Source organism: Cynocephalus volans, chromosome 9, assembly GCF_027409185.1.
Source record: "Cynocephalus volans isolate mCynVol1 chromosome 9, mCynVol1.pri, whole genome shotgun sequence".
NCBI lineage: Eukaryota > Metazoa > Chordata > Mammalia > Dermoptera > Cynocephalidae > Cynocephalus > Cynocephalus volans.
In genome coordinates this window covers 147920660-147939254 of record NC_084468.1, presented here as the reverse complement: position 1 = coordinate 147939254, position 18595 = coordinate 147920660, and the positions used below count along the sequence as shown (strand labels likewise).

At 42.3% G+C, this 18595-nt stretch overlaps 2 protein-coding genes and 1 pseudogene across 2 annotated transcripts in view; all 3 read right to left on the bottom strand.

Moving 5' to 3' along the window:
* Positions 1-256: 256 nt before the first annotated feature.
* LOC134385844 (lysM and putative peptidoglycan-binding domain-containing protein 3-like) lies at positions 257-1587 on the bottom strand (annotated as a pseudogene).
* Positions 1588-8844: 7257 nt separating this feature from the next.
* LOC134385989 (tripartite motif-containing protein 75-like) lies at positions 8845-10567 on the bottom strand. Its single transcript, XM_063107839.1, has one exon. It carries the CDS (start codon positions 10565-10567, stop codon positions 9155-9157), a length of 1413 nt encoding a protein of 470 aa, XP_062963909.1. The 3' UTR covers positions 8845-9154.
* A 39-nt stretch (positions 10568-10606) lies between these two features.
* Positions 10607-18595, bottom strand: part of LOC134385988 (testis-expressed protein 10-like) — a 57471-nt gene continuing 49482 nt past the window's right edge. Inside the window, 4 exon segments of the mRNA XM_063107838.1 lie at positions 10607-10867; positions 13461-13676; positions 15069-15193; positions 18143-18327. Of these exon segments, the coding sequence (XP_062963908.1) occupies positions 10607-10867; positions 13461-13676; positions 15069-15193; positions 18143-18327 (787 nt within the window).

Sequence of the window (18595 nt, the reverse complement as noted above, 5' to 3'; positions counted from 1 at the left end):
CATTTAAATTCATTTCTGCTTTAAGCATGGGTACAATAGATGAATGGATTGACTGCTCTCAACATCAACTAACAACTGTAGAGCTTTTATACACAATCCACTTGTACATGGCTCAAAAATATTTTTAAAGGTAAAAAAAATAAATAAAAGCATCTCCAGTCTTCCTAAATTCTGCCTTCTAAGTGGGTTCCTGAATATTATCCACCACATTCCAGATGCACAAGTGATCACTAACTTTGTGATTATGAGCTAACTGCTATGTTTTATGCGGAGCAGCAGGTGACCGAGAATCTTGACTATATAGTTTATGATCATCTTGTTGGCCAAAGTGTGTTCCTTTAGTTGCAGCAATTCCATTTTCCATTTCTCTCTGCTGTGATGGGGGTGTGATTCCTGGATGCAAATGTGAAGAGTCCACTGTTGAATGGTGACTAACATCCACTTTGGCTAAAATTTCATAATACAGCAAATAAAACACAGGTGTTATTATGCCTACTATCAACATTATCACTACAGCTGTCCCCCACCCTGTTCCCCAGTCTGCTCCATAATAGGGATCCTTACAGGTTGAATGTTCTTGCTGTCAGAGTCCAGACGTATTTGTTGTGTTGTGAAGGCAGACACTGCCTCACTGAGGTTCTCTCTTGGTGTCTCTACACTTTACTATTTGTCCCATGTCTCGGTCTACTTCTTTTAAAAAGCTCCCAGCGACTCCCTGGAAGACAGAGAATGCCTGGCTGGTAGGATTTCCTGTTGCTGTGGAGCATGCTGAACAGACAAGGACGTGATGCCTGCCTTCCTGGTGGAGGATGTACAGCGATACTGAAGGGCTGTTGCATTTACAGTGTCTCCTTCCTGCATATCTTTTGTTCATGCTGTAGTGCCATCAGGCCTCCCTCTCGATGTACTTCTTCGGACTTTCTCTTTTCTCTGGATCGAAGCTCATACCCTTCAGCATCCTCCTCCCACGTATCACTCTCTGTACAATTTCCAAATGCATGTCCTTGACCACTCGACCGAGCTCCTGGAAGGGGAAAGCTACGATTCTGACGCCTCCCTGCCGTAATGTTAAAGTCCGTCCCGCTAGCAGGTGGCACGTAGCGAGGGCGCAGCTACCGAGCCCACCGCTGCCGCTGCTGTCCCGGCAAGTTCACGGCACAGCCTGCACTTGGGCTGCCCGTGCCCACCGCCGCCCCACGTCTCCGTCTTCTCCGTAAATCCTTCTTCTGTCCCTTTGAGATACATACGTTTATCCTACAGGAGTGTCTTTTTCACGAACCTGAAAGCCGTGCCCTTGACAATAATCATATGGAAGGACAGGGCCTGTCTCCCAGTCTTTGTGGGAGGGAACAGTCTGAACTTCCGTAATGGCCAGCTAGCAGACGTAGCCAGCCTCATTGCTTTTACACTAACAGCTCTTGGAAGTTTTCCACTTTCCCGACTAGATCTGTTTTGGGCGGCTGGCAGGTGCAGGGCTGAACCCTGGACCTTGGTGCTGCCGGCGCTGCGGTCCCACCAGCTGGGCAACTGGCAGCCCTCCCCTGACTGTGCCGACTCCTGGCTCATTCCCGCTCCCAACTCGGTCATTGTCCCTCTAAAACGCCCTCTGTGCAAATTGGAACGGAGCTTAGCGCTTTCTTCTTCTGCTAGTAGATTCTGAATAAAATGTTTCCGGCGCGTTCACTTATGTCTGCCCTTATCTCCGACAGTGGTAACCCCGTACTTAGAATAATTGAATATTATAATTGAACGTATTTCTCCTCTAATAATGTGCAAATAACATTCTTTTCCATCATGCAATCTTTATCTTTATGAAATGTGGTTATCTTAATGTTATAAAAACAATGTATTAGTTTAAAAACATATATGTAAAATAAGATAGATTGTGCATATAGAAATTCAAATCCTTTGACTCCTCCCACTTCAGAAACAACCAGTTAGCTTAAAAGATAGAGAAAATACATCATGCCTCTTTTTACTCGTAAAACTTTTTATTTAAAAGAAATATCACGCGAGATGATTTTGGATTTATACAAAGTTTCAAGGTAGGCTCAGGCGCGCATCCTGCTTGGACCGGCGTCACCCCAGGCCCGGGATCCCCGGCTACAGGGCGCCGCCACGTGCGCACCGCTGTCCTGGGCCCTGGTGGCCAGAGCGGCAGGACCAGCTGGGGCTGCGCTATGCGGCCAAGCAGTTCGCACGATACCGCAGCAGCAGCTGCGGAAGCTGGAGGCCGAGGAGCGCGAATGGTACCCGGAGGTCACGCAGGAGTCACTGCCGGAGCTGCAGCTGGCGGAGGAAGAGAAAGAGCCATGGGCAGCTCATCGCGGACCGCAGGGCCAAGCTGCCACAGGTGACCGGGCGTGGCTGAAGCAGCAGCTGGGAGTGCTGGGGCAGGCGGTCCCGGCTGAGGCTCCGGAAAATTGTAACAAACTGATAGGTCGATCCACCTGCCCCCAGACAAAAGCAAACCACTCGAAAGTCAAATGTTGGTGAAAATGGACGTCAGCTTTTTTTCAGGAATACCAGTGACCTGAGGAGGTTAGGCTAGGCCATCTCTCTAGTAAACCTGAAGGAGAATGGCCAGGCTAAACCCATGTCAAAGACTCAGGTTTACTGAGGGGATGAGGGAGTGGAATATGGGAAATTAAAAGCAAGAGGGAGAGGGACATGTAAGGGGCCAGGTGCAGTCTCACCAAGATTCTGCCTGGTTTCTGCTCCCAGCCTTGGCTTGCCTGTGATCTCGGGTACTGGGTAGCAGGTGCAAGTCTGTAGCTTCAGGAGGACTGGAAAACAACTTTACATGCATGTAAATAATGTCATCTTGCCCCATAGCAAAGGTTCAAAATATCAAATAACCATGGGAAAACAGGGAACTCAGAGAGATGCATGCTAAGAAAAAAAAAAACCTTGTCCTTTAAAATTTCTTTTTTTTTAAAGATGACCGTTAAGGGGATCTTAACCCTTGACTTGGTGTTTTCAGCACCACGCTCACCCAGTGAGCTAACCGGCCATCCCTATATGGGATCCGAACCCGTGGCCTTGGTATTATCAGCACCGCACTCTCCTGAGTGAGCCACGGGCTGGCCCCTTTTAAAATCTTTTAGAGCCCATGCAGGTTTAGGTCCCAACATGGCTTCAGTCCAACACTTCCAGGAGCTGCTACAGGACCTAGAGAGGCAAGCACCTCAAGGAGGAGAACCAAAGACAAGAAGGAGGCCCCGGCTGATGCAATGGGTGCAGCTCTGGCTCAGGACCCAGCTCCTGAGCTTTGTCCTTTTCCAATATAGCCTGCTTCCTTTAAAAAAACCAACCACAAAACATTGCAGAATAGTACAGAGAATTTTTTTTTTTATAAGATGACAGGTAAGGGAATCTTAACCCTTGACTTGGTGTTGTCAGCACCATGCTCTCCCAAGTGAGCCAACTGGCCATCCCTATATAGGGATCCGAACCCATGGCCTTGGTGTTATCAGTACTGCACTCTCCCAAGTGAGCCACGGGCTGGCCCTAGTACAGAGAATTCTGTGTATCCTTTAACTAGATTCCCCTCATGTTAAAATCTTACATAATCATGATATGTTTATCAACATGAAGAAATTAACACTTGTATAAAACTATTAATTACAGGTTTTATTTGGGTTTCACAATTTTTCAGTAAGGTTGTTTTTATGTTCCAGGATCCAATAGGACTGTATTGTAGTTAATGGTTTTTTTTTTTTTTTTTTTTTTTTTTGGTTGGCCGGTCTAGGGATCCGAACCCTGACCTTGACATTATAAGGCTGTGCACTTTAACAAACTGAACTAACTGGCCAGCCCATAGTTAGTATATTTTTTGAAAAAATATATTGTTAACCTTTTTCCAGGTGATACATAGCTGGATGGATTAGTCTGCTAAGGCTTAAACAACAGAAATTTATTTTCTCACAGCTCTGGAGACTGGAAGTTCAAGTTCAAGGTGTTGGCAGGTTTGGTTTCTCCTGAGGCCTGTCTCCTTGGCTGTAGACAGCTGCCTTCTCCCTGAGTTCTCACATGGCCTTTCCTCTGTACATGTACATTTCTGGTGCCTCTTTCTCTTCTTATGAAGACACCAGTCCTATTAGTCGAGGGCCCAATACATATGACCTCATTTAACTTTAATTACCTCCTTAAAGTCCATAACTCCAAATATAATCACACAGGGAGTTAGGGCTTCAACATATAAATTGGTGGTGGGGGGGGGGGTTGGTGGGGATGCAGTTTGACTGAATTAAAACAGAAAATAGAAAAACAAAAAAATGAAAAAAACAAACAAACAAAAAATAGAGAAAAGAAAACAACAAAGAAGAAAAATAAAAAATATAAAAACTAGATGATAGGGCCGGCCCGTGGCTCACTCGGGAGAGTGTGGTGCTGATAACACCAAGGCCACGGGTTCAGATCCCATATAGGGATTGCCGGTTGCTCACTGAGTGACAACACCAAGTCAAAGGTTAAGATCCGTTACTGGCCTCAGGTTTTTAATAATATACAGCATGTTGTTTGTGAATATATGCATACATGGTGTATTAGTCTGTTTCTGTTGCTTATAAACACAATACCCAAAACTGGGTGATTTATTAAAAAAATGAAATTTATTGCTTACAGTTTCTGAGGCTGGCAAGTCCAAAGTCCATCTGGTCGTGGCAACAATGACCCAGGAGTCTCACATTGAAAGATGGTGGAAGCAGAGAGAGAGACTGACTCTCTTCTCTCTTCTTTTACAGCACTCAGAACCATGCCCCTGACCACCATTTTTAACTTATTCACTACCGCAGGGTCCTACAATCTAATTACCTCTTCAAGGCTCCACCCTTCAATTACCATAATAGGATTTCCCACCCTCTTAACAGTCACAGTAGGAACCAAGTTTCTAATACATAAAAGTTGGGGGACACAATTCAAGCTTCAGGGAGTTTTGGGGAGACATAATTCAATCCACTACACGTGGTAAACCTATCAAGAAAATCAAAGGAACTTGTGTGTGTGTGTGTGTGTGTGTGTATTACATTAGAACTTTACCCTTTTTTTTTCTTTCTTTCTTTTTTTGAGTGTTAGCCAGTACAGGGATCTGAACCTTTGACCTTGGTTATCAGACATAGAACTTTAATAATATGTATCACTTTACTTTTATTTATTTTATTTTATTAATTTTTAAGTGAAAATTGTATATATTTAAGGTATAGAACATGATGTTTTGATATACATGTACATAGTGAAGTGTTTACTCCAGTCACACGAGTATTCGTTGCTTCACATTAGATCTTTGATTTACGCAGCCTACACAACTGCAATTATGGGCTCTTTGACCAAAATTTCCTCACCCCCCCACTCTACCCCTGGTGACCACCATTCTACTCTCTGCTTCTGTGTATTTGACCTTTTTACATTCCACACATAAGTGAGATCATGCAATATTTTTTTGTCTCGCTTTTTTTTTTTTTTTGATTATACATATTTTGGGGTTTCAACATTGAGATATGTTGATCGAATCAATATTACTAGCATATATATTGTTACAAATTGTAATTATTCTTTATGCCCCTTGTCCAATCCCTCCTCATCCCCCCTTCCTCTCCCCCTCCCCCCTCAAATCACCCCAGATTTCTTCTCTCCCTCTGAAAGAATAATGGTTACTTTGTTGATTTACTGCCCAAATGATCTGTCCAATGCTGAGAGGCGTGATCAGGTCCCCCAATACTATCACACAGCAGATGTCTCTTCCATCACTATGGAATGGGCTCTGTGGAGACAGATGTCCTCCTCCTCTTTTTTATCTCTGCTGATGTCAACTCACTCCAATAGCTGGTGGTGTCTCACTTATTTCACCTACCGTAATGTCATCCTGTTTCATCCATGTTGTTGCAAATGACAGAATCTTCTTCTTCTTTTTTTTTTTAGAAAGATGATCGGTAAAGGGATCTTAACACTTGACTTGGTGTTGTCAGCACCACGCTCCCCCAAGTGAGTCATGGGCCGGCCCCAGAATCTCCTCCTTTTTCAAGGCTGAATAATATCTCAATTTACATATACATATGTATATATCACAATTTCCTTTTTCATCCATCTGTTGACAGAAGCCTTGGTTGCTTCCAAGTCTTGACTATAGTGAATAATGCTGCAAATGAACATGAGTGCAGATACTGTTTTGATTTTTTTTGGCAGCTGGCTGGTATGGGAATCCAAACCTAGATAACTCTCTGAGATACTGACTTCCTTTCCTTTGGGTGTATACTCAGAAAAGAGACTGATGGATCAGATGGTAGGTCTATTTTCAATTTTTTGAGGACCTCCCATATTCTTTTCCATAAGGGATGTACCAATTTACATTTCCACCAACAGTGTACGAGGGTTTTCTCCCCACTCTCACCAATACTTATCCCCTGTCTTTTTGATAATAACCATATCATTGTGGTTTTGATTTGTATTTCCCTGATGACTAGTGATGTTGAGCACCTTTTCATGTACCTGTTGACCACTGTATGTCTTCTCTGGAAAAAAGTCAGTTAGGTCCTTTGTCCATTCAGACTATAAATCAGTTTATTATTATTATTTGCTGTTGAGTTGTATGAGTTTCTTATACATTTTAAATATCAATTTTGTTACCAGATATTTGTTTTGCAAATGTTTCTCCAAATATCAGCACTGTGTTCTAACCAACTGAGGTAACTGGGCACCCCTGTAATGACTTTTTGTCTCTAGAGACATTTTTTGACTTAAAGTCTACTTTGTCTGATATCATTATATAGCCACTTATGCTTGTCTTTGGTTATCATTTGCCTGGAATATTTTTTTGCATCCCTTAATATTCAGCCTATGTGTATCCTTGAATCTAAAGTGAGTTACTTGTGGACAGCATAAAGTTGAATCTCTGTGTGTGTGTGTGTGTGTGTTTATTCATTTAGCCAATCTATATATTTTTATTAGGGAGTTCAGTCATTTATGCTTAACTTAATTATTTATTGGGAAAGATTTACTATTGCCATTTTGTTAACTGTTTTCTGTTTGTATTGTAGTTCTTTTGTCCTTCTTTTTCTGTTTATGTTTTTTTTTTTTTTTTTTTTTTGGTAGTGATAGATTTTTATTCTTCTGTCTTCTGTGTAACTTACATAGGTATTTTCTTTGTGGTTACCAAGGGCTTTAACATAAAATATCTTCTTTTTTTTTTTTTTTCGGTGTCAGTGGTGGAAAAAGAACATAAAATAAAAGTCTATTTTAAGCTAATAAAAACTTAGCTTCCCTTGCATACAAGAACTCTCCACTTTCTCTCTCCTATCCACACATTTTATGCCATTGATGTCAAAATTTGCATCTATTTGTATTATGTATCCACTAGCATAATTTAGTTATAGCTTTCTTTTAAAAAATTACTTATATATTTTTAATTGATACATAATAATGGTACATATTTATGGGGTACAGTGTAATATTTCAATACAGTATTATATAAAATGTAATAATAAAATTAGAGTAATTGGCATATCCATCGTCTGAGACATTTATCATTTCTTTGTAGTGAGAACATTCAAAATGCTTTCTTTCTGCTATTTTGAAATATGCAAAGTATTATTGACTACATAGTTATAATTTTTTAAAATACTTTTGTCGTTTAACTTTTATAGTACACTTAAAAGTGATTTATTCACCATCTTTATAGTAACATAAAATTTTTTGCCTATTTACCTTTACTGAGTTTCAGACTTTCTTATGGTCTGGTTTTGCTATTTAGAATCATTTCATTTCAAGTTGAGTACTCTCAAGAAAATTAGTAATGTCAAATCAAGGTAGTTGTCTCAAGGGTGAGAGAAATGAGGGTGATATACAGTGAGGTTTTCCACAGACTGTGATGTTTTATTTCTTAATTTGTGTTTTATACATAGGAATTTTATTCTTCTTTAAATTGTGCCTGCCTATGTGTGTCAATCCACTCTTGTGTGCTTCTTTTCATAATATAAAAAAAGAATAATATCTGAGCCACACTCAATCGAAATAGGCATCCATGTAAACCAGGAATAGAACAGAAACATACTTAATGCTAGAACTAGAGAGAAAAGTGGCAGCCTCTTTGAAGTCTGTGGTGACATGAAGAAATCTCTCCAACAGTGGGAGGGAAACAGAAACAATCTATTGTCTTCACTGTTCCAAATCAAAAATATAAAATTTTACTAGGCCCCCAAAATGTCAAACCAAGGAAACTTTATAACAGACTTAAGAAAAAACTGATCTTTTTCTACATCATGTCCCAGGTGTGTGTGTGTGTGTGGTGTGTGTGGTGTGTGTGGTGTGTGTGTGTGTGTGTGTGTGTGTGTGTGTGTGTGTGTGTGTGTGTGTGCATCATCTCACTTGATCTTCATAATTATTTGGCATGATAGATATAACCTCTATATTTCAGGTGATAGTTTAGAACACACCACTGGTAAATAACAACTCAAATCCTTTATAATCAGCAGTAAATCTGCCTGAACTTCTGTGCCTTGGAGGGAGACATTATCTTTATTATACTAAACAGTAAACAAACCTGAACTCTATTCGGGATGGAGGTACCATCTCTCACTTCCAAGGCTGTTCCCCATAAAAACATCCTTGAAAATAGTCTTGAGCAATCAGTGTCTTGTTCCCAATAAGTTCAGAAGCAGGAGACCCTCAGAGAATTGTCTCCCACAATGATGTCTTCTCTGCCACCTAGAATTAAGGTACAAATTTGAAATGGGTAAATGCATAGGTGTAGAAAATATGTAAATAAACACAAAATTTATTGGAGCTGTGAAAGTAGAATTTTATGCTCTCGACTTAGAACTCCAGAAACACTTTACAGCTAATCCCTGTATTTAGTTTCCACATATGCTGTTTTTGAAAGAAAATGGAGAAAAAAAAATGAGTAAAATTTCCTCATTGGTTTAAGTTATAGAAGTATGTATATTTAAAAATTATTTTTATTTTTTATTTTTTTGACAGCTGGCCATATGGAGATCCAAACCCTTGACCCTGGTGTTATAAAGCTGAACTCTAACCAACGGAGCTATCTGGCCAGCTATAGAAGTAGATTTAAGTTTCTTGTGCTAAATGGACTGATAGTCGTATAACATTCTACCTACTGTCCATAAATTACAGGAAGAAAACGAAGCAATGTCACAGTTCATCCTTCACAGCCTGTTACTGCACAGATGGTAAGAGGTTTTGAATCATGTCCCACACAGAAATAAGGCTTCAGAACTTCAGAAAATGTGTCGGTGAAAGAATGGATGTGAGACCTGTCGTTCAAATTGTAGAAGGAAATCTCGCCCAGCTCATAGTCCAGATAAACACCAATCCCTCTGGGCTTTTCCATCAGCAGCAGAGTGATTGGAACCGCACCTTGAGCCACATAGTCACCATTCCGCAGCCGAACTGTCCAGCGTCTGTTCTGTCCCGATGGGGGCCGCTTTTCCTTCCTGGAAAGGGAGTCTTTACAGACCCCCACGGTCCATTTAGGCTTGTCATCCACTTGGACCTCCCAGTAATGCCGGCCGGAATCGAATCCCTCAGAACCCAGGACGACTGGAGACACTGTAAATCTCCTTGGATTCTGATGAACTCTTTGCTTTTTCTTCACGAATGTCACACATTTCTTATCCTCGGAGACAAGCAGATTAGGGTGTGCTGTCTCGGGATCTAGAGTCACCTCTTCTCTAAACCTCTGTATAATCTTTTGAAGAGCCACATTCTGTGGAGGCAGACAGCACGCTTCTCTCTTTAACTGGAAGGAACAGAGCGCGGGAGGTTTCAGGCCTTCACACCTGCCCAGGATGCTCCTGATGTCCCTCAGCAGCTCCACTTCCGACATCACACTCTTCTCGGCCACCTCCGTTAGCAGACCTTTGACAGTGGCAATGTGGTCTGAAAATGCTGTTCTGTTTGCACTGAGTTTCTGTTGAATGTCCTTCTCTTCCTCAGCTAACCTTGAGAAAACTGCCCATTGATTATGTTCTAGAAACTGAGTCAGGTGCTCAAATTCACAGGACAATTTCTGTGCCTGGTTTTCCACCTTCTCTCTCAGTTCTAATAGTTCTCTGTCTTGGGCGGCCAGTAGCTTCTGAACATCTGCCACTTGCTTCTTCAGGGGCTCGATGTAGCTGCGGAGCCTTTTCCTGTGATGAGAGGCGGCCTCCTCTACGGGTCTCACGTGGTGGCCCTGGTGGTCAGGGGGCTGAGTGCACAGGGGACACAACACCTCTAGGTCCTCCTCACAGAAAAGGGTCAGGACCTGGTTGTGCTTCTCACACAAGGACAAATCTTTCTGCCTCTTCTTCTTGCTCCGGGTGATGTGGAGTAGCCTGGCAATGTCAATCATCCTTCCCAGCTGGGTGTTGCTCCTGAAGGTACCCTCTTGGCATTGGTGACGACAGACAGGGCAAGGGAAACTGTCCTGTAGATTCTCCCAGGATTGTCTGATGCAGGAGTGACAGAAGTTGTGCCCATATTCACTGGTGATGGGGTCTCTCAGGTCATCCAGACAAACAGGGCACTTGGCCTCTGCCTGGACTCCTGACAGGACTGCTGCCACCTCCATTGGGCTGTGAATGAAGGTCTGGATGGAGGTGGGCTTTCTTCAGGAGGTTGGCTCAGCAGGCACTCTCCAGGGAAAAGCAGATGCATCCTCCGATCTCACTGTCCTTCCTGTGTTGAATGCCTCCTTGTCAATTAAGGGCAGCTCTTGATGTTCTGAGGCCACTGGCCTCAGTTGCAGAGGCAGGTGCCCAAAGGAGTTCCACTGCCACTTGCAGCCAGTCACAGATTTGTCGGGCAAGTAGCTGCCAAGGGCAGAGAACAGGAATCCAAGCTCAGCAGTTCTCAGAGTGCCGATTAGTTCCTGGGAATGAGAAAAGATTATTTCAGAAATGCTACCATTCATCTTTTGGCCCTGGACACTACCATATTTGAGGCAACCACTGATTCTTCTCTCTACCCCCAGGAATCAATCTATGCCCAAGTCAACAGCACTGGGCTGCATGAGACTGCAGAAAGTGTATGAGCTTTGGGATTAGATCCCCTCTCCCTGGGTACCTACTGAGGACCTGGGAAAAGGACTTAATTTACTCAACTCTAGTAGAATCAGGTATACAAGGACAAAAATCCCAACGTCAATCATTGCAATCTGGTGAAAACCTAAAACACAATTCTGGTACTTCTTGGCTTAAATCACAAATATTTCTGACAGCACTGTATTCATAATGTACCGACATTTACTTGGTTTTCATCTAACTTTCTCAACTGATAGATATATCAAGCTGTGTACATAAGTGCATGGGAGTTGGACTAGATAGACTTACTCTGAAAATTCTGCCAACTTGGAAAGCTTATCTTCACATGATGCACAGAAAGAAATTAGAGGTCAGGGTTTCAATGTGTAACAAAACTGAGAAACACATACTCAATTACTCTTTGAAGTTAATGGTGAGCTACCAACTAGTAAGGATTTGTGGGGATTAGATTCTGAGAAGAGGAGACTGGAACTTTCCTTAAGATGCAGTTACTGATTCTGAAACAGAAGCTGAGAGGCTAAGTAGAGCTTTCAGCTGAATCTCAGGGTTGAGGGAACAAACTTGGAGTTCAGAGCACCCTACAGGGGATACATCCTGGCAAACACCCCAAGGTTAAAATTGGGATCCGTGAAGTGCTACACAATAGAAGTTGAAATCAAAGCTAGGCTACGTGAAAGTCCATCGATTTGAGTAAATTCAAATCATAAAAACAAATGGACAATTATGAAAACAAAGCAGATGACTGGTAATAACACAGACACAGGAGAGCGGAGAAGAGGAGAGAGCTGGCCAGTTAGTTCAGTTGGTTAGTGTGGTGCTGATAAAAGTTGCTTTTGAGACATGTAAAAGATTGTAAATGCCGTGGCATTTATGGCACAAATACTTTCTTATTCTAAGATGGAGAGATTCCATGCTATATAACACTATATCAGAACTTCTTTTGTAACTTTTACATGTTGAGAAATAGGCTCAATTTAGAATAGGAGAAATGTAAGTTACTAATGCAACTTATACTCTTATGTTTCTTGTTCATTTTTTTTTCATATACTAAAAATCCTGTAGTGACAGACTACCTAAAGACTCAAAACAAGGAAAACAAGGCAAATTCTCTGGCACAATTATGTCCTTGCTCTTTAATCAAAAACAATGAAAGAGAATATGAAAGGCTTAGGGATGGGCTGGCCAGTTACTCAGTGGGTTGGAGTGTGGTGCTGATGACACCAAGGTCCAGGGTTCGATCCCTGTAACAGGCCAGCCACCAAAAGAAAGGCTTAGGCATTATGACCTACAGATAGGGGATTAATGAAAAACACATCTAGTGGGATATAAAGCAAAATGTGTTTTGGTTGAGGGTTGACCCATGTAGCCCAGAACAAAAACTAATAGGATATTTACATAGTAATTCTTTTGCAAAATCATTATTTTGCTGAGGTAATTTCTTCTGCCTAGACAAAAAAATGCCTTCTCGAATCTTCAAATACCCAAAATCCTAACTATTATTCAAAGCTAAATTCAAATGTCACCTCATCTATGAAGCCATCCTTGATCACCCCAATCAGTAATTTCTCCCTCATCCACTTTCACAGTACTCATCTCACACAGCCCTACCCCTCTACTGCCCAGGCGGAGAGTGTTCTATCCTGCTATGTCCATAAAGTACATAATCTTGTAGCTTACATACATCAGGAGCTCACAAAATATATGGTAACCATTGACTGAATACTTTTGACATTTCCTCAGACATGACATAAGATGCTGATAAATGAAAGCCATATAGCATGTAAAAAACTGAACCGAGAGACTAGCCACTGAACAGCAGAATGTAATTCAGGCCTAGGAACAGATTCCTCCCTCCAACTTCAGGTCTGAGGCCCCCAGAAAGGCCTCAGGTGGATGTGAGATCTGCCTAAGTGTTTCAGTTCTTTAGAGAAGAGATTCAGGATTCTGAGAAGGTACCAGCTCTTCAAATCTGCAGAAGATGTAATGTTTCCAGGTACTGGAAGGGGGCATGGGTAATCATTTTGGGTTGAAAAGCAGTCTGTTTCACATGCAGACCCTTGGTTATATTCACTGAAAGTGGGGCAGAGACTGACAGCCCATGTTCAGTGAACACAAAGGGAAAAGTAGACAGAATGTCTCTCCCTGGAAAAGCAGCAGTGTGGGGGCCCACGAGCAGAAAGAAGCTAGTGGGGGAACTATTTTTTCTTTTTAAGAGGAAAAATAAATAAGCTCCCAAGTTAAGAAAGGCAACTTTTTTCCTTACTTTAGGAACAACAAAAACAACCACTACCACCAAATGGGCCCTCAACATAGTCTTTTGACAGCCTTTCCAACCAAATGTCTAAACCATTTTAAACAAAGTAATGGGAGTAGGCTCTAATATTTACTAAACACAAAGAATAATTTTGAAAAGACAATTACATGAGCAATGTCAATCCACTTCTCGATGATTCTGGCTCTCTGCTGAGTTTTGAGTTCTTTGCCCCCCAGGATGGTGCTGACAACACATTTGGTGAGGGTATTAAACTGAGAGATGGTAGCACGGATCGTAGGAGCCAAATGTTTGTTTTCCTTCTTATCCCTTCGAGACCAAATGCAGCCCAGGCAGTGGTGAGGCACTACTTTCTTGAACAGTTGCTAGAACAAATGAGGAATTGACTTTAAGACAACAGAGACATTTTATACGGCAAAGCACATCATCTGGGGCATCTGTACGATGGTATTTTGTGAAGACAAATAATCCTTTTCAACTCGATTTGCCTCATGGTGTCCATTTCAATAGACAAAAGTAAATAATTAAGACATTAATGCATCAGAAAAGCCTACGTGATCTTTTAAAATCAGCTCAACAGAGCAAATAGAACACAATGACCAAAAGAAAATTTAAATGACTAAAGACATTTTTAATTTTCTGTCTTGCAAGAAAAGCCAGGATAGATAAATGTGGTTAAGGTTATTTTAACTTCAATATCATACCCAAGGTGCACTGTGGGCACTCATGATCATGAACTACCTATAATGCAACTAGATGCTCACTGACTGCCTGAAAGTGACTCACAGACGGACAGCACATGCCCCCCCATCAATGTCACTATTCCACATTCTTTAAAATGAAGAAAGTAAAAAACATACAATAGGAAAAACTATTCCATATCACACGGTAGAAGGAAGAAAGAGGGATTTAAATCCTGATTTCCAGGTCTTTTCCTAAAAATAATAACCAACAAAGTTTTCCATCTTTCTCTTATGCTATCATTGTGGAACCAAAAGACCAATGTTTTTTAACAAGTCAGATTCTCATTTGTACAACGATTCAGTATAATTTGTGTAGGGATTTGTATAAAAGAAAAACACCAGGATTTACTTCATACAGACTATCTGATTTACTTCTGATACCTTACTTGCATCCTCATTAGATGGAAACTCTCCTGCTTTCTCAAAACTCGTTAAGTGCAGAAGAGCTAAAACCATTGTGATAATTCCTAAAAGTCTCCTTTAAAAAAAAAAAAGAAAGAAACTGGTACTTACTAGCTAACACTGAGCTAAGAAATGTCACTGACAATCAAATATGTACAGCTAACAAAAATATTCAAACTTCAAAAGTACAGGAAGCACACATGGAAATGGGCTGCCAGATAGGGTCACATGTGGATTCGGTGAATTCATTTTATCCTAACTTATCCTTTGACCCTTTACGATCCTCCAAATAAACAGTTCAGAACTTGAAATATTTATGAGTCTGAAGGGAGAAACACTGTGGAACAGGGTAGATTTTGTTTCACTAGGATTAGAATTCTTACTTCCCTCTGTGTCTTGAGCTCCAAGTAAAAAGCACCTTCTTCCAGATTTGCAAGAAGAGCTTAGGCCTGAATTATTCAGATGATTGATTCAAGTCACATCTTAACTCTGCATTTATAGGCACAGCCTCTCTCAAGGATTCAAAAAGACTTAAATCATATTGCCCCACCAATACTGTCACTCCCCCATGTTTAAGTGGAATCACATCTGAGACACAAAGAGAAGACGTACCGCGTCCATGTAGGTCAGCTCCTCGGCCACGAGGTCCTCTGAGAAGCACGTGAATTCTGCTGACCCTCTGCCCTCCAGCTCCTCCTCCTCTTCCAGGCTGAAGGAGATGGTGTTGGGAAGCCCACCTGTTCACATCCGAAAAAAATCAGTAATTTGGTGCCCGTGTATAAGACCTTGTTTACAGAGTCAAATGGGACCTCTTTAGGAAGAAGAGGGCTAGACCTTCAGAAAACCCATAGGGAAATAACAGCAGACCATAAATCTGAGCAAAATGGAGGTCTTCCCCAACTCTGCTTGTTCTTAGATTCTTTACTACCTTCAGGGGCCTCATGTTGTCACTTTGACAAACCACGGGTTCCTACGCCAAGGATAGAGCCAGGTTAGGCAAAATCTGGAGAAGCAAAGTGGGGCCCACATTTGGGGTCACCCTCATTGTGGGCACCCTCAAACTCTCCGATCAGCTCCAGGACTAAACCAAGTCATTCCTGAACCCCGACCATGTAATTCTTAATTTCTGGGCCACTTCTAACCAGAAGCCTAGAAGGACTGGGCATGAAGACAGGCCAGGCTTTGGGGGTAGAATGGGCCATTGTGGTATCAGAAATACTGACAAAGTCCTCAGAATTCTCTAAATGTTCAGAGTCCCTTTCAGCTTCCACCTAGAGTTAAGTATGCATGAAGCAGCAGAATATAGCCTTAAACCAAATTCATCTGAGCCTTATTATAGACAAGCCCATCAATTAGCAAATTACATAGGGCATAGCCTGAAGAAGTAAGAAAAAAATCATTACCCAGGACTCCAAATAAAAAGCTGAAGGGCCGAGCACCTAAAACAGGACCTCCAGTCTCCATCTGGAAAAAACTAGAATTGGATGAAATTTGACTTGAATCCTCAGCTTCCCTTCCCTGGAGGTTTTCCCCAATTCCTGGGCTGTTTCTCACCTCATCCCCCTTCAAAAAAAAGATCTAGTTGCATTCAGTCATATCTCAGCAGAAATTTAAATCAGTTACTACTCCCCCAGAAGAACATTTATATTTTAAAGCTTTTCTCTCTTTCTTTGTAGAATGAATGACTTTTAGGCATCTTGGATCAAGCGAGGGTAGCTTTTTCTTAGTTTTGTAGGGGAAAGGGAATGCTAAGTGTGGGCCCTACAACAATTCCCCTACCAGGGCAGCATGTGGGTACCTGTCTACTCTGGTGGCAGGTATGTAACCTAAAGATTGCCCCATTACCCCGGATTTGAAGGTCCTCATGCAAATGGGGACTGGAAGAGGGAGGAGGGGATTACTGCCTGGCCCCAAAGTCTGGGACACAAACAAGTGCCAGCTAAAGGAAGCTAAAACACTCCATGATATGGGGGATGTTAAACAGTCTGATTTCATCACTTTCCCTCCACACTACTCAGGTACTCTCATTCAGTGAAGGAATGAGAAATTGGGGGTCTAGTGGTTCAGAATGGGCCTCTGATCCCTCTTGCCAGCTACTGTATAGATATGTATCAACCACCTTGAAATGCAGAGGCTGACCCACTTCAGCCAAGAAAGGTCTGTGCTAAGGCATGATCTCATTCATTCATTCAACAAACACTCATGGCAGCCGCATATGTTCATATGTCTAGAATATTGCTGTGCATGAAGAGTACACGGTCCTTTCTCTCTGGGGCCTAGTTCATGCCTTCATTGTTTCTGCTTTTCGTTCTCTTCCAGAAGTAAGTAAAAACTTCAAGCACGATTTTACTTTTGAAACATACAGGAGAGCCTGTTGCTTTTGCTGGCGTTAAGACTGGGTAAAATAAACACATGGGAACCAAGGCAATCTCCTTCTCCCCTGCCTCGGCCTGCCAAATGAGCTCTGCCTTCCAGTCCCTGGGTTGGAAACAATGAGCGACTGGTCTCACCGGTTCCCCAATTAGGCACAGAGCCAGGAGCAGCCCCAATGGGGAGAGCTGGGCTCCAACACAGCGTTTTCCACTCCAGCGCAAAGCCAGGTGTGCAGGCCCCGAAGGGAGCTGAGGGTTGCAGCTGGAGGTGTGCCCCTGCTATTCAAACATTCCCGGCAGATGAAGTCACCTGAGATACACAGTATCTGGCAGTCTGCTTGTAATGATGCAACTGCATTTCGCCCTCTCCGCTCCCCCAAATATAAAAAATGCAGCAGGTACTGTTAAGAATTTGAGGTTATTTTCTTTGGAGCTGATGCAGCTTCCCTGATCAGTGCCAAGGAATCGCTTCCTTTCCCTGAGGAAATCAGCCATCACTTCAGAGAAATGCCTGTCACAAGCTCCAAGTAGGTCAGCCACCATGGCAACCATCACCAGCACCCCAGGGAGAAGATAAAACGTCATGCTGGAAGCTTGTCCTAACCTCTTTCTGACTTTCTTCAAAGCCTGATAGTTATAAACACCCCATGACCTAGAATGGCAGCCCCTCCTTTGTCCTTGAAAATGGGGGGTCAATTCCTCAAATAGGAAAAAACAGCCACAGAAACTTCCTTTGCTGAGGCCATTAGAGATGCTAAATGATGGTAATCTGCTCTGGCAGGGGACACATTACAGTGATGCTTTCTACCCTGAAGGAGAAACACCTTTTCTGAGCTCTGGGGAGGGCAGGAGCAGAATCAGATTTAATTTCTTGTCTGCTGGATGGGGGTGCTTGTTTACATTTGATAGAAGGAGGAGTTATCAGGCAAACAGTGAAAAGCAAGTTCAGCATGGTACATGTTGATGGTGGAATATAAAAATCTCATCCAGGAGACCCTCTTCTTCTTGGTAACAGAAGAAACCCTAGGAAATTACTTAACTTCTCTCAGCCACAGTTTCCACTGTTTTCTCATCTATAAAATAGGGAGCAAACTAGGTGGTCTTGAAAAACACCCTCTTTGCTCTAAAGCTGTAAGGCTCTGTAATTAGCACTTCAGTAACCTTGAGAATTTTACACCCATGTCAATCCTCCAGCAGCTTGTCTTCTGAGGGCACCAAGCTTTCCTATTCAACCGGCATAGGGAGAGCTTTCCTCCAACGTGGAGGCTGGAAATCAGAATCTAGCTTTTCCCTGTGAGCAAACGCAGTACTCACTGTCAGTTTCCACTTCTTGCTTCTGAAACTGCTCAAGAAGGTTTTGTGCTCTTCGCTCTGGGTCAGAGCCTGGCATCATCCGTTTGAGATAATCCAGCAGCTTCTGTAAGCACGGGAAGTGAGGGGGTTCTCGGAAGTCCTCCACGCGTTGGTCAAGCCAGGCCCTCAGGACTGAAACGATTGCACTGAGAATGAGAAATGGATAATCACTGCACCCAACTGGCTGTGGGGACTCAAAACAAGCCCTGGGCACAGAAGCCTGTCCCGGGTAGACCCTGGGAAAACTTGAGCAGGTGGCCAACAGGTGATCAATTTATCCAAAAGTTCCTGGAAACATCAATGAATTTTAAGCACCTTAAAACAAGCTGACCACACTTATTAAGTGGTGATTGAGTGGTGGGGGGAGACTGATAAGGTTCAAAAAAAAAAAAGAAGAAACCTAACCTTCGGAAA